This window comes from Hyperolius riggenbachi, chromosome 1 (genome assembly GCF_040937935.1).
Source record: "Hyperolius riggenbachi isolate aHypRig1 chromosome 1, aHypRig1.pri, whole genome shotgun sequence".
NCBI lineage: Eukaryota > Metazoa > Chordata > Amphibia > Anura > Hyperoliidae > Hyperolius > Hyperolius riggenbachi.
The window spans coordinates 534,265,987-534,282,195 of record NC_090646.1 but is presented as its reverse complement, the minus strand read 5'-3'; the positions used below and the strand labels follow the sequence as shown (position 1 = coordinate 534,282,195).

General features: G+C 41.7%; 1 protein-coding gene across 1 annotated transcript in view; it reads left to right on the top strand.

Moving 5' to 3' along the window:
• The window catches only part of ADAMTS19 (ADAM metallopeptidase with thrombospondin type 1 motif 19), a 245,618-nt gene extending 237,223 nt beyond the window's left edge, over positions 1–8,395 (top strand). The window contains exons 22-23 of the mRNA XM_068256553.1: positions 4,143–4,320; positions 8,239–8,395. Of these exons, the coding sequence (XP_068112654.1) occupies positions 4,143–4,320; positions 8,239–8,390 (330 nt within the window). The 3' untranslated portion in view covers positions 8,391–8,395. The remainder of the gene's footprint in view (positions 1–4,142; positions 4,321–8,238) is intronic.
• The last annotated feature ends 7,814 nt before the right edge of the window (positions 8,396–16,209 follow it).

The following is a 16,209-nucleotide window of genomic DNA, read 5'->3' as shown; positions in this document are numbered from 1 at the left end:
TGCAGCCAACTTTCAGTTGGCTGCATGAAATAGTTTTTTTTAAATAAAAAAAAAACCCTCAATAGAACGCCAGGGTGGTTAAAGGACATTTATTGACACGGTGTAAAAATATTAACAACTGAAACAAAGGTAATGTGTTATCAGCAGTAAACACAGATACTTAGGTTTGCACATAATTATATTACACTCAAGCTGTGTCTGTAAAAAGAAAAAAAATATAAAAATAATAACATATCCACTGTCATTAATTATAACGGTATAAGGACTGCTAAAAGGGTACCGTGTCCATATTATGCCATAGACTGCCAGTTAGCTGTGTTTGCAAATGTTACAGTATTTTGAGGTGGATCCTTATATCTTTAATTTAGTAAAATGGGCTCATTATTCCTCATTAAAAAAAAAATACATATTCTAACTGACATTTACATATTGAGCAATGCATTGTGATTTAGGATAAAATAATATGAATATTAGTACTATACTAGTTAAAGCACACCTGAACTGAGAGGGATATGAAGGCTGGCATATTTATTCCCTTTTAAACAATGCAGATTGCCTGGCTGTCCTGCTCAGCTTCTGTCTCTAATTCAAGTGTTTCTAACTGAATTCTGACTAGATCGGCTGCATACGTCTTTCAGGTTTGTGATTCAGACAATACTGCAACCAAAGAGATCATCGGGACAGCCAGGAAACTGATATTATTTAAAAGGAAAAAAATGGCAGCCTCCATATCCCTATAAGTTCAGGTATACTTCAAGGCTTGTACATATGCTAGAAAAGTCTCAGCAAAGACAATTGCCTCAGCCTAGAATCTAGCGTGTGTACAGGTGTCCCATGATGCTTAGCAATCTGACATGCCAGATCATTAAATGACAATGAGGGATGAGTGACAAATGGGTTTCCACATTTAACTTGCCTGCCAAAAGCTATCACTCATGTGCTGTCCCATTGTCAATCCTCCCCTCTCCATCAAAAAGTACACCGTTCTTGGCTATAGGCAATTAGTGTGTCTGTACAGTGCTTGTGCTCTGCAGTTTCTACAATCAAGCAACAATCAGTTAGAGCACCTCAGTTTGAGCATGTGTATGGGGCTGGCTCTGGTCCCTTAACTACTTTCTAAAAATGAGTCAGTATATGTACACCTTACCGGAGGACTGTTCCCATTCCAGGGGCATAGATATATGTACCTCACCATGCCACCGTTTTGCACACTCCCACACACGTTCTCATCACCACCCGCTAGTAGTCAGATCAATGAATGGGAATGCAGGTCCCATTCACCGATCTAAGTGCCTGTGATAAATGACCACGGTATCAATAACAATCCGTGTGGCCATTGACAAAATGAAAGTGAAAACATACTTAGTTACTTCCTGTAACGCATGTATGTAACAAACAGTATACATTAAAGATACACTGAGGGCATCTAGTGGCCAAATAGTAAATTACATCCTAAAACATTACACTACATACATATACATGCAGCTACCATTAAAATTAACTCCTAACCTCCCCCACTCTACCATAGTTACCAAAATAAAATATTTGTATTTATATTAAAAAATACATTAAAAATACATAAATAGTTACTTTAGGGACTCAACTTTTTTAATATGTATGTCATGAGAATATATTACTGTTATTTTGCAAGTAAGGGCTTGTAATTTGTGATGGACGCACAACTGAAAAAAACACACCTTTATTTCCAAATAAAATATTGTCGCCATACATTGTACTAAGGAGAAAATGTTTATTTTGTAATAACCGGGATAAATAGGCAAATAACATGTGTGGCTTTTATGCACCGTGGCACATAACTATAATGGCAAAATGATTTTTTTCCCATTTTTTTTCTTATTATTCTCATTATAATGCAATTAGAATAAAATAATTCTTAGCAAAACGTACCACCCAAAGAAAGCCTAATTGGTGGCAATAAAACAAGATATAGATCATTTAGTTGTGATAATTTAGTTGTGATAATTTCTTCAAAAAAGGAACTGCACCGTCTAAAAGCAATACTTTATTAAGTCTCCATAAATTTAAGACTTAATGAAATATTTCTTTTAGGCATTGCGGATCCTTTTGTGAAGAAATACATTTTTTATTCTTTGACATTTTGGGATTGATTGTTGATATTTCTATCCCTGCTCATTGAAAAAAAACAGCTATGAAATGGTGAAGTAGAAATACTACCCTCTAGTGGTAAAATGCCGCTTTGCAGGTCACAACATTGAAATGCATTGTGGGAGATTTAATTTATCAGTAATGCGTGCTTTAAATTAGCATAAACTTTACTTGAGGCAGTCATGCCTATTTGAAGCTTTTGCAGGTCACATAAAATGGCAAGGCAAGACAGATTTGACTTACAGGCCTTAAGTATGACCAGGGTCGGATTTACCACAAGGCATTGTAGGCACGAGCCTACAGGCGCCTGATGGTGGAAAGGCAGCTCACCCCCCTCCTCGAGTGCCTCCTTCCCTACGCAGAGTCCTAATTAAAGTGTAAATGAGATGTTACTCAGCCTGCTCTCAGCATTCCACTGACAAGATCTCCCTTCAGTCGGGGACACCTCTAGCTACTTAATATTGAGAGTACTTCTGGTTACCTTATACTAAGGGACATCTGTAGCTACCTATGAAGAGCAGGGGAAGTAAGGGAGAAGTGATAGCTGGGACAGCCAGCACATTTTCAGTGCGGTTTAGCACGGGTTTGTAGCTTCATGGAGGGAAACATCTAAGGTGCCAGGACATCTGTGCCTATAGGCTCCAGTGAGGAAAGTACGGGCCTGAGTATGACACTTGTGACCTAGGTCCTCTTTCAGACAGACGGCTGAACTGTGTGCTCGTTGTGCAGTTTAGCCTCTGGTCTGCTGGCCATGAGTGCATTTCAGCTGCAATTTAATGCAGATGAATGTCATCCCACACAATGTTTCACATTTGGTGTGGTTACCTGGCAGCAAAAAAAAAGGGACATGTCTCATCAGTTGCGGCCACACTCAGACGTGACTCAATATAGTGTCTTCACCTCCCATGCAGAGGGCTAGCAAGCACACTCCCCGCGCACTTGAGTAGCTGAGAGGTGATCAATTCACAGCCTACCTTGTGAAAGAGGCCTGACAATACTTGACTGAACATCAGCAGCTGAAAAGTACACAGAGCTCTTTGTTAGTGCAGAGCAGCATACAAGAATGTGAAGTTTTGTCTGTTTTAAGTCATTCCATAAAAGAGGCACTTTTTGTTGTATGCAACTGTCTGACAGCATCTTGCTTAAAATGCTAATTTAAAGCAAAAAACTGACTCAGGAGAGATATCTATTCTGGCAATTACATGGAACACCCAAAGTTAAATCCATAGGTCTAGAACCATATGTGAACTTATGAGTTTCCCAGACAGATGGAAAAGACTAAAACTGTAACAACTGTATTCATATATTTTTAATTTGCAGTTGGGTGCATGAAAATACACCCTACATGCATCATTGTTTCCTATGGAACAATATTCAAGAGCTACAAGTTATTTATATATGTTAGCATGATACCTGATCATAGGCAGCTACTGAACAATAATATATTAAAGTTATGACAAGAGATCATTCCATATGCTAAAATACATTAAAAAGTCATGATTATTGGAAATGTTGGCTCAAATTGACCATCAAGCCTACCTACAGCAATGAGCAATAAAGTTTTTTTTCCTGAACTACTAAGTAAGTTCATGTTCAGTAAAGTCTCTGAAGATTATCTGTAGAACGTTTCTAAAAACTAGTTAAATTATAATTAATAGAGCCATTTTCTTTTTGTACTCTGAGAAAGTAGTTTCTTATTATTCTTCATTCTAGGCGAGTCTGATATCAGTCTGGTGGATTCTGTGGCTTCCAAAATAATAAAAACTGCAAATGTAGTCCATATGCATTTGCAGGAAACTTTGGGGGGAAAAAGGGAGGTTTATAACATTTTGAATTGGAGCTGAATAAAATTATTTGGCAGTCTACAGCAGACTTCTAACATTTTAGGCAAGTCTGAGAGCTGACATGTACATTACATTAAGCAGAACTTATTTATAGTATGTTACATCTCAGGTATCAAATAAAAATGTAACTTGTTTTTTTATATATATATTTTTTTTTTTTATTGTACGCAGTGTTCCGTGACTTGTGGAAAAGGCATGCAATCAAGAGTAATTCAATGCATGCACAAAATTACTGGAAGGCATGGAAACGAATGCTTTTCATCTGAAAAACCGGCAGCCTATAGACCGTGTCACCTACAGGCCTGCAATGAGAAAATAAATGTTAACACAATAACTTCTCCCCGACTTGGTAAGTTTACAGAATTACTGTAGCTGTTTTCCAGGTCAGTGTCCTTATCTTGCATGTTTAGATTGCAAACATCATTTGCAAAGTGATTTTTAACTTTTGGACAGTGGTCTCTTTAAAGCAGCACTACAGCGAAAAAGGTAAGCAGTTAAAATCTGAGAGAATTGTCAGGTTTTGGACTAGTCCATTTCATCGTGGGAGATTCTCAGGGTTTTCTTTGTTTTCAACAGCATTGTCTCAATGGCAGTCTAACTGCCAAAATAATTAGATACCAGCCTGTCTCCCCACTCACTTGCACAGTATTTTGTTGTCAGTTAGACTTGGCAACTGCTGTTGGGGAAATGCTTTTGAACACAAAGAAAACCCTGAAAATCCCTCATGAGGAGATGAACTAGTCCAAAACCGGTCTGTTCTGTCAGTTTTTAACTGCTTACATTTGTCACTGGAGTGGTCCTTTTAAAAGAAAACAAATAGAATCTACTCGTCTTTGTAAATATTTCGTACATGCTGTTGATGCAGGACGTGGTTTTAGAGGTGCATGTGGATTTCTTGTGCAAACTCACTAACATCTGCATCTGCTCTTACTCTGCAGGCTAAGTGCCACTAATAAACAGTTATTTTTATATTCTGTTTTTACATTCTCATTTTATAATTTCTTAGAATTATAATTATTAATTGTGTGATGTGCTCAGTAGATTGACTTTCCTAAATCCCAACAACTTTTATGTTAGGACTGAATAGTGTAATGAATGGTGTCAACACGCAGAGAGAATCCGATTATTGGTGATCTGCAGCATCACCAGTAATACAGATATACACCAGATTATGGATGTTCTGCAGCATCACCAATAATCCAGGTATGTCTAACCTCTGGACACCTGAGATATGTGAGTATGATGTAACAGTACCACTTTGAGTAAGAACCACCAGAGGAGCTGGAGGTAGTAATGAAGGGAATTCACCCCAGACTGTGGGGGGAATCCCTGTAGCCTAAGCTCCCTAGGAGAGGGACCTAGGCTAGGTTGCAGGATGCCCTGCTGCTAAGGAGAACAGTCTTGCCCTAACTGGGTGTGAGATCCTAGCTCTCTACACCCTGGAACTGGGCTAACGAAATACAAGTACACAAGGCTAGTCTTGGGTGCGCAGTCCGTAGTCACCACTAGTGTTGGGCGAACAGTGTTCGCCACTGTTCGGGTTCTGCAGAACATCACCCTGTTCGGGTGATGTTCGCGTTCGGCCGAACACCTGATGGTGTTCGGCCTTTTAAGTTCGGGTTCGCCCCGAACTTCTAATGGCCGCCGAACAGGGCCGAACAGGGCCCCTGTTCGGCCGAACAGGGCCCTGTTCGGCCGAATACGGCCCCCCTATGGGGTCGCAGGCATAAGGGGGGAGCATGCCCCGATCGCGGGGGGGGTCGGAAATTCCCCCACCCCCTCCGCTAGCGCTCCCCCCTCTGCCCGCTTCCCCATAACAAAGTTTCAAGAAGTACCTGCTGTGTCCGGTGGTAGTGTGGGTGGCTGGCAGTGGGCGGCACTATGCAGTGACTGAATGAGGAGGAGGAGTCCAGAGAGTGACGCGTTGAGGGAGGCCGGGCAGCGGGCGGTTCACTGCTGAACCGCCCGCTGCCCGGCCTCCCTCAACGCGTCACTCTCCGGACTCCTCCTCCTCATTCAGTCACTGCATAGTGCCGCCCACTGCCAGCCACCCACACTACCACCGGACACAGCAGGTACTTCTTGAAACTTTGTTATGGGGAAGCGGGCAGAGGGGGGAGCGCTAGCGGAGGGGGTGGGGGGAATTTCCGACCCCCCCCGCGATCGGGGCATGCTCCCCCCTTATGCCTGCGACCCCATAGGGCCCCCAAAAGCTGGATGTTCGGAAAGTTCGGGGTTCGGCCCGAACATGCCGAACATCTCGGCCATGTTCGGCGAACTTTCCCGAACCCGAACATCCAGGTGTTCGCCCATCACTAGTCACCACACCCTGGAACTAGCCTGTAACATAACATAGTATTGACATAGTATCCTAGGCTTGGGTGTGAGGTCCGTAGTCACAACACCCTGGAACTAGTCTATAACATAACATAGCATTGACACAGTTTCCTAGGCTTGGGTGTGAGGTCCGTTGTCACAACACCCTGGAACTAGTCTATAGCATAACATAGCATGGACACAGTTTCCTAGGCTTGGGTGTGAGGTCCGTAGTCACAACACCCTGGAACTAGTCTATGGCATAACATAGCATTGACACAGTTTCCTAAGCTTGGGTGTGAGGTCCGTAGTCACAACACCCCGGAACTAGTCTATAGCATAACATAGCATTGACATAGTATGCAAGAGTAATCTAGCTCAGTGTGAATTCCCAGGGCCACCTGGTTCTAACACACTGTAGGATCTGACTGAGGTCTGTGTGCTAACACGTAAAGCATTTGCAACGGCAGACAACATGAGACTGAGAGGCGAGTGGTTATATAGTGTAGCGCTGATCAGCACCGCCCCAGCCCCTCCAGCCAATCCGCATACATCCTGGGATCAGCTGACCAAGGGAGTCAGCTGATCCCTCTCTGTTTCCCATAAAGCTTCTGTCTCTCCGTGCGCGCGCGCGTGTATTCCTCAGCCTATGTGCACAAGAAGGCTGTATCACATCAGACACATGTCGCCGCACGTAAACCGCCGGGCTGGACGCGGAACTAGCTGCCACGCCGTCCGAGCATGTGGCGGCTATTCCGCAATCCTTCACAAATAGTATGGATAAACACTTGAACCTTTATTGGGTTTTAATAGCTGTATCTGGCCCCCATCTGGAAGAATTTGAGTTACAGTCTTGACAGGAAGTCGGCAAGAGTTTTACATACTTCCTGTGTTTGTTGTCTTCTGTTATTACCACTGGGACAGCATATGAGAAAATCTTTTCAGGGAGGACACCCCTGCTCTACTAAATTAGCACATCCTGTTCTGTTCCTTTCAGAACCTAGTATGCAGGATGGCAGTTCAGATTGTCATGACTTCACTGGTGGCATGTTTGTTTCCATGAAATCATTTACATTAATGGAATATTGAAATAAAAATAATCTGATCAGATAACCAATTGTATTTTAGTTTAAATATACTTTTTAAGTTTCTAATGTATCATTGTTTCTGCTCAATGACATAGTCTTTGACATATGCCAGAGCTAAAATATAGGAACTATTGATCTATTTAGCTCTTCCCTGCTCTCAGAAGCTGGTCTCTGTGGAGGAAAATGTTTTATGGCTGTAATTGCTTATGATTGTGTGTTTCCCTATTGTCCATCTAAGTCCTGACTGAAAAGAAACTGTCACATGCGTACCTGAACATTAACTCTTTCAGGCAGAAAAATAACAAAAGGAACATATTTATTTGTATGCTTAGCACATGTACTTATACATGTTTATCTTATCAGTTTCATTTCATCTCGGTATGCTTGCTTATTTATAACCCCCCCCCCCCAAAAAAAAAAGACTGAGCTATATACAGTACTTACCTTTCGCTTGTGTCTATGTAACAAACCCAACAACGTGGGAAATATCAGCACGTAAAATGGTATCTTGACTTTATGGGTACTCTCAACGAACCACTCCCTTATTCATCTGGTGAGGTCTGCTGGCAAAGAAGTTGGTGAGGGTTTTGGTAGTCAGATGCCCACGCCTCAGTGTTCCACATTGACTTTTGCAGCCTATTGACAGATGTTTTATAATAACTCTTAGCCATGTTTTCAAGACTAGATATGCTCCCCAGTAATCTTAAGCATGGAACAACTTTAGTAAAAGGAGGCCTTTTTTCTGGTTGGACTTGATAGACAAATGTCTTTTTTCAACCAAACCATGTAACTATGACTTAGGTTAGAACTTATCTGGGGTTGCAGTCTAGACGAATGATTTTATTTTATTTTTACTTTTTCAGCTGCTTTAACCTTCAAGTGTCTACAGGACCAGTGGCCAGTATATTGTAAAGTCATACGGGAGAAGAACCTTTGCCAAGACATGAGATGGTACCAGCGCTGCTGTGAAACATGCAGGGACTTTTATGCTCAGAAAATGCAACACCGGAGTTGACCTTTAGTTTGACTGAACAACATTTGACAATGTACCTAAAGAAACACACAAATTTTTAGCACATTTCAACCAAAATATTTTCATATAATTTAATCATTTTAATTTATTTTTTTCACAGTATACACACGTATTATCTGGATCATGCATTCCTGCTGTGTATCCAACACTTTTACATGTCAGAGATGTATTTCTGCTTTTATGGAAATTACCTAATGTGGGTTCTTTAGGAAAGTTAGAGCTCATGCTTATACTGTTGTTGTTTGTTTTGTTGTTTGTTGTTTGTGCATAACAAGGGTCCAGAAGTATTCTAATGAAATACATTTTAGACTAGTAAAGAACATTGAGGTAACCAGAACATCCATGGTAGAAATCTTTTAAGTGACTAAAACTATCAAATATATTTGCGTATTGTAAAATTTACCATACCATGAGGCATCTGATCTATTTCAGGCATCTATTTTTTATGAGAAATGTCTATTCACTGTGTATAAATTACACAATGTACCCATTATTCACAAAAACAAACATGCCAAACTAATAGACAATTTTTTAGCCCTCCCCCTGAAGGTGGCCTTGTAGTGTTTTGCGTTGAGCTATTTTGTGTCACCAGATTTCTTCTTGAAGATCACAACATTGCTGGATTTAAAAGATGGCCACACAGATATATTTCCAAGCAATTTAAAGGTTTAGATGCCAAATTTACTGTATTAAGCCAGACATTAGATGATTTTATTTCAGAAACACTTGATGGGCTTGATTCACAAAAGAGTGCTAACTGTTAGCACGGCCGTTTTCACGCGAATTTTTCGCATTGCGCACGATCGCGAATTTTCACACGAAACGATAATGGTTTCGTGCGCAAACGCGAATTTTCCCGCAAAATCGATATCGTTTTCGCGCAGAAATTCGCATTTGTGCGCGAAAACGTTATCGTTTCACGCGAAAATTCGCACGCGCGAAATGCAAAAATTCGCACGAAAACGGCCGTGCTAACAGTTAGCACTCTTTTGTGAATCAAGCCCGATGAGTGATAAAGTGTAGAGAAACCGAGAGCCCAATATAGTGTAGTATGTTAAGCATAAATGAAGTAAAGGTTATTGTGAGAAAATTATACTCACAAACGTGGGTTACCACAAAGGCAACCACTGTATAGGCAGGTGAGGAGATTAGACCTGTCCTCACTCAGGGATAAGAAGTCGCTCTCTGTATATGCGAAAGGGGGGTAGATCACCCCTCCACCAGGGGTGGACACGGTATAGCAGTAGGAGAACAGAGGTGCCAGCAGGATAAAAGTGGATAAAAACTTTAAAATTTGCTAGGAGGAAGCGGTGGACTTACCTCCATAAAGCAGGCACGAAAGACTGTCTGAATAGTAGTCACATTTATTCATTAGTACCCCAAAACAGTGCAACGCGTTTCGCAGGCCCAGCCCTCACTGAGGCGCTACACTTGCTATTACTGAAATTCTGTCTTGTCCCCATGTTTATTGCCTGATGAAGCGGGCTGGGCCTGCGAAACGCGTTGCACTGTTTTGGGTTACTAATTAATAAATGTGACTACTATTCAGACAGTCTTTCGTGTCTGCTTTATGGAGGTAAATCTACCGCTTCCTCCTAGCAAATTTTAAAGTTTGTATCCACTTTTATCCTGCTGGCGCCTCTGTTCTCCTACTACTTGATGAGTGATGACCAGTTTAATACAAAAAAAAATGTGTTTGAGAAAGGTAAATTATTACTTTTGTAGATAGTTATGATTACCTTATGATCTAATCTCTAGATTTGTCAGCTAAAACTTAACTAGAAACAATGAGTTTCTGCAGCAAATTCATCATCACTTGAGTGCTGATGTCCTTACTGCCTCCATACTATATGGAAATGTGTGAACACTTTGATGTGCGATTAACTCCCATACCTATATCTAGAAGCATTTAGTCACCCTCACTAGCCCAGCTATTTTGTTATACTAGTTGTATGTTGCCTTACTACCCACCATACAATTTATTTGTAAGTGTCTGCAGAGCCGGGAAAAGGTCCTCCAGCACCCAAGGCTGAGACACCAACGTGCGCCCCTCCATCCCTCCCACCCCAGCCATCACACACTGATTGTTATTAGACTAAGAGGTGCCTCAGGGCCCCCAACACCTTAATCTCTAGTTATCTGGCTTCCGGTCACTGCCATGTATCCTCTTTTTTTATTTTTCTCTGCTTCAAACACAATAGGGGAGTGATAACTGAGTGAGTTGTGTGCCCCCTCCTACACTGCGCCCTGAGGCTTTGAGCCTCCCTCGTCCCTCTGCCTCGGCCTGTCCCTGAGTGTCTGGCAGCTGGAGGGTAAGAGGAGACACATATACACACAGACACAAGATACTGAAAAAGTTAGGTACAGTCTGCATCCATGTCTCTGGACCTTTCAACAACTGCTATGGTTAAAGTCATAGTTACCTCTCTGCTTCTTTTAAAGAGTAACTGTCAGGCTGCAGAAGCTAATTTAAACCTCTATTCTCCTGTGTTAAACAGTTTAGAAGGAAGCCCAAAAGCAATTAGTGAAGATAAAAATCTCAGTTACCTTTGATGTGTGCTTATCAGCAAGTCTGTTATTCTTAAGAAGACGCAAGCTGCATACCATACTGCAAAGCATTCTGGGGCTCTCCCCTCGGCTGCTAATGAGACGTTACAGCAGCTTGTAATAGCGTAGCACTGATAAATCTCGGGCAGAGTACACTGCAGGAGTCAGCTATTGTTCCTAGCCACATGGCTCATTAATATTCACTGGACACAGTGTTGTTCAAGTACAAGCTTATCTGTGATCAGGAAGCAGGCAGGACATGACGACACATTTGACAGAAAAACATGGAGCCTGCCATGAGCTGTCAGGAGCATCTATCTCTGCATATACTATATACAAATTCTGTGAAATCCAAACGTGGACAGTGAAATGCATATGTAATGTAAGTACAGCCAATCTTTAGCTACTGATATATGTGTTTATTTTCTCTGAGACCTTATACCTAACAGCTCCTCTTTAATGGCTTTGTACTTTTTAGCAGGATTTTTTGGTAATTAACCACTTCCGGATTCTCGGAGCGTATATACACGCCCCTGAATCCTGAAGTGTATTCCATGGAAACGGCCGCTCGTATGAGCGGCCATTCCATGTCAGTTCCCGGAGGGTGTCTCCGTGAACACCCTGCGAGCCGATCGGCGGCTCGCAGGGTAAATGTAAACACACGGGGAAGACCTTCCCCGGTGTTTACATGTATACGGCGCTGCTGCGCAGCAGCGCCGTAGAGGAGATCGGTGATCCCCGGCCTCTGATTGGCCGGGGATCACCGGCATCTGATAGGCTAAAGCCTATCCCATCAGGCGCAGGACGGAAATCCGTCCTGCGCCGCTCACAGGGGGAGGGAGAGGGAGGGAAGGGGAAGGAGGCCAGGAAGCGCTGCGGAGGGGGGCTTTGAAGAGCCCCCCCCTGCAAGCGCAAGCAGCCGGCGGCGATCAGACCCCCCCAGCAGGACATCCCCCTAGTGGGGAAAAAAGGGGGGAAGTCTGATCGGCCTGGCTGCAACCTGATCTGTGCAGTGGGCTGGAGAGCCCACGCAGCACAGATCAGCACAAAATAGCGTGGTAGGGAAGTGGTTAAAAAAGTAATTATTTGGAAACCTATCCAGTAAACACAAATACAAGCAAGCCATGCAGAAGCAGTCAATTTGGGTGCCAGAGGTGCCTGGTTGATTTGTGTGCCTCCATAATTACCTGTAATAGACACCCCCAAATTATTGGCGGATAGGGCTAGGTATTGATGGTGTAGGGTCCTTAGGGTTAGGCATCATAGGGAGGGGGGAATCCTTAGGGCTAGGCATTGGAAGGGCGTCCTTAGGGTAAGGCATCAAGAGGGAGGGCTCATGTGAGAGTAAGATTACTAATATTTCAGAAATACTCATTGATTCATAATAGAATGTCAGTAATTCATTGATATCCTACTTGAAGATAGCTCTGCCGCCCACATTCCAGTGGCACCCATTTTAAAGGTACACAATAAATCAAGTAACAGCCAACCCAGGCTAGATCATTTACTGCTGCACTGTCACAGAAAATACTTTTCCCGATCCATGGTCTACCTCAGGCACACCGACCTTTAGTTTTGGCAGCTTAATCAGAATCACAAGCTATTCATTTGATCACCTTTAATGTTAATATCGTGTTTATGATTGCATGTACTTCATCTCATAAAGGACCCACATTAGTTGTATGAAACCTTGTCAAGCTAGAAAGAACTAAACTATGTTAAGGAAATATCCATACAGTAAGAGTAAATAAGCAGAAAAATAATCTCTGACATTTTAAAACATTAGATTCTAGTCATATAAACCATTACGAAAAAAAACTACTTTGATAAAGGTCTATTTCAAAAGCTATACAAAAAGAATCTCAACTGAGTTCTATCAGAGGCATTATTTTAAACAGATTGTGAAGCTCAATGGATAAATCACTTCTTTTATAGAAATGTGGAGTTTAAAACAGTATTACAGCCACAGAAGTTATACATACCTTTATTTAAGAATGCTATTTTTATTACATGCTTTGAAGGTAATGGTACGTGTAAACTTAGCCTGTTAAATGTGTTCTCCAGAAAACTGTTCTACCTCATCAGTACCCTTGTTAGAAGCATAATGGAGATCAATGGTTTAGGCTTTCACATCTAAGCAAATATTGTCTGCATGACAAATATTCTTATTTTTCTGAATCACCATGAGAAGGACTTTGTTGACTGGATGAATGCAAGTCAATCTGGATGGTCTGAATAGTGTAATGGTTAAGGGAGACTGGGGTTCAAATCTCAGCTCATCCTACTCAGTAAGCCAGCACCTATTCAGTAAGGAGTTCTTGGGCAAAACTCCCTACCACTACTACTGCCTACTAGTGGCTGCCTCGCAAGTGCTTTGAGTCAGACGGGAGAAAAGCGACATACAAATATTGGCGTTATTATTAACATGGTGATTTATTGTATTGGACTCAAACTGTCATATCCACCACAACAGTCAATTTGAAAATACTGTAAGATGGATAAATGAAATAACTTCTACACAGTCCTAAACATCTTGCTTCTAATTTATGCTACATGGACTGAGGTGCTAAGTGAAAGTTGGAGTTCGGCTTTTTAAATGTAACCCACTGTAAATTATCTAGTGTTGTTCATCACATCAGTTCATGAGTTTACAAGATGTACAACCCAAACAATGTGACAGCTCTAAAAAATATAACCAGGGCATTCAAATGGCTAAATAGGAAATCCAACTAGATTACTATAAAAATTATGATGCATTAAAATGAATGCACCAAGCCTATTTTACCAATGTTCTCTGGGGCTGGAAAGTATTGGAGAGTATATGTGATTCTGAATACCTGGCATAGATTCACTAAATACTGTTTGCCATTAGGTGGCAAAAGACTACAGGAACAGGCAAAAGACTACAGGAACAGGCTCCCTGGGGTATATAAAATACACTTGAGCTGGTGGTGTAATGTACTGGTTCAAGGCTACACCTTTCATGTATGTAGTAAACTAGGGTTTAGTTAGAGTCATTGCCTAATAAGTAAGGAATACTCGGGCAAGATTCTCTATTGCCCCAGGTTGCCCTACTGTGTGTACCCTAAGTGACTGCTGCTCTTAAGTGGTTCGAGTCCAACAACAGCAAAGTACAATTGTGAGCATTTCACTTATATAGGAACTGTACCAAAAAAAATGTAATGTATAAGATTGCATATTGTTTCAATATACAGCAATATATAGCTATAGGAAGTGTTTCTGAAGCTAAAATAGGGATAATTAATGTAAAAATGGATGTCCTTAATTTACTACATTCTACTATATGTCTCTACGGTGCCTCTTAAAAATCCTGTCTGCAGGAGTGCATACGTGATTCGTAGACATTAAAAAAGCAGTTGTGTGTGGCATTTCCTATTGGACTTGCACATGAGCTAGGTAGATCACATAGGTATATACATTCCGACCATGACCATGCAACACCATATGCTGCTAGATCCAACAGTCACTTGCACGTGTGCTCCGCAACTTGTAGGAAATAGAGATAGCACAATCTTGCTCAAGAGAGAAAAAAAGGGAGGGCAAATGTGCACTTTCCATCCCACAAATTTATTGATGTGATGTGACAGTCAATATTCATGGCAGCATCAAACACTCACATGCAGATCATGTGCAATAGGGGTGTAGATCCAAACATAGCTTACATGTCCGGTAGTGCATCCGGAGTGCACACATGACTGCACTCAGATCATTCCTAATTCACTAACCTTTTGGGAACACTCAGTATAGTCCAATTTTTTGCAACTCAACAGCAAACAGCTTTCTAATAAATCTAGGCCATGTTTTCTGGATCACTTACATTCTTCAGATATTCAAAGCCCCGGAGAGACCTGCCACTTTTATTATCAAGGTGTACATCTGCTCAGTTGACTGTAGTGTAAAGTTGTTGTAGTTGAACCTTGGTTTAAGTTCAAAGGCTTTAGAGAAACACAACCAACTTATCCAACTCCTGTGAAACTCCACTACCCATTCATACCAAAGAGCTAATACTTACTGTTGCGTAACAAACACATTGAAAAGTTTGCACTGTGTACTGTTGCTTTGGAGAAAGGTGCTAGCAGAATATTCTGCTCATGCTATAAGGTGCTAAACCAGAAACACACTATTTTTCTTTCTGGTCTTTGGAACTGTAACAAAATAGTTTAGGTTCAATTATGATGTTATGTATTTTTTGACTGAAGTATACTTCCTTTCTGAGATGTTTAAAAAATAAATTAAGAACAGATCTTGTTTTGGGAAAGTTTACTGAGATGTTTTGTAGATTGTTTTAAGTGCTAGAAAAAGGACTACAAATAATTAAATTCCAGGCAGCCATGTATACAGCATTCTTAATGGTCACATTCAGTGGGTTGATTTTAATCTAACTAACTACAAAGCAGAATATAAGGGCAGACAATGGGCACTGACCACTAAGCATTTCATACAATGGCTTCTTCAGTTTGAATGCAAAACAGGTTCTCTTACCGAAACTGTAACATAGTTGAACAAGGCGTATTATATATTGGTATACGCAGGTAGCTTTCTTGTGAGCAGACTTGGTAGGTTAAAACAGCGGCCCTGCTTTAGTAAAGCTGCCATGACCAGTGATCTCGGACCATATCCGCATAGCAGACCGCACAAAAACATGTAAGGGCACAATAGATCAATGAATCTTACACTCAATTAGAATATAAAAGTTTAAATGCAAAAAGAAAGGTCATAATCCCGGTTGAGACCGCCCCCTCCCAGCTGTCTACAGCTGTCCCTGGGCGCTATCTTTATGCAATAAAAAGCTTGAATACATCTACGTGGTGCTGCTGATCTCTTCTACCTATGACCAGTGATCTTTGACATCCTTAAAGAGGCACTTAAGCCAAACTTTTTTTCAAACCCGACAGTGTGCACAATAGAGGAGGCTGATAAGAGACTTACCGCTGTGTCTGTTTCCTTATCATGTCCTCCGTTTCCCATGAATCCTCCCTGATAGCCAGCCCTGTCGGCACCTGACGACGAATGACCCAGGATTAAAAACACATCAATCTTCCCTCCCTTGCTGGGTCTTACTGCCGCCAGCGCCGCTGACTATGATGCGCGAGTTCCTGAGCATAAGAAACTTGCACGCGCATGCATGGCGCGGGCGCGCGTGGGCACGGTGCGATTTGTATTGAATAGAAGCGATTGTAGCAACTAGGTAGGAAGAGACAAGACGCGAACAAGCGCTGGCTGACCCGGAAAT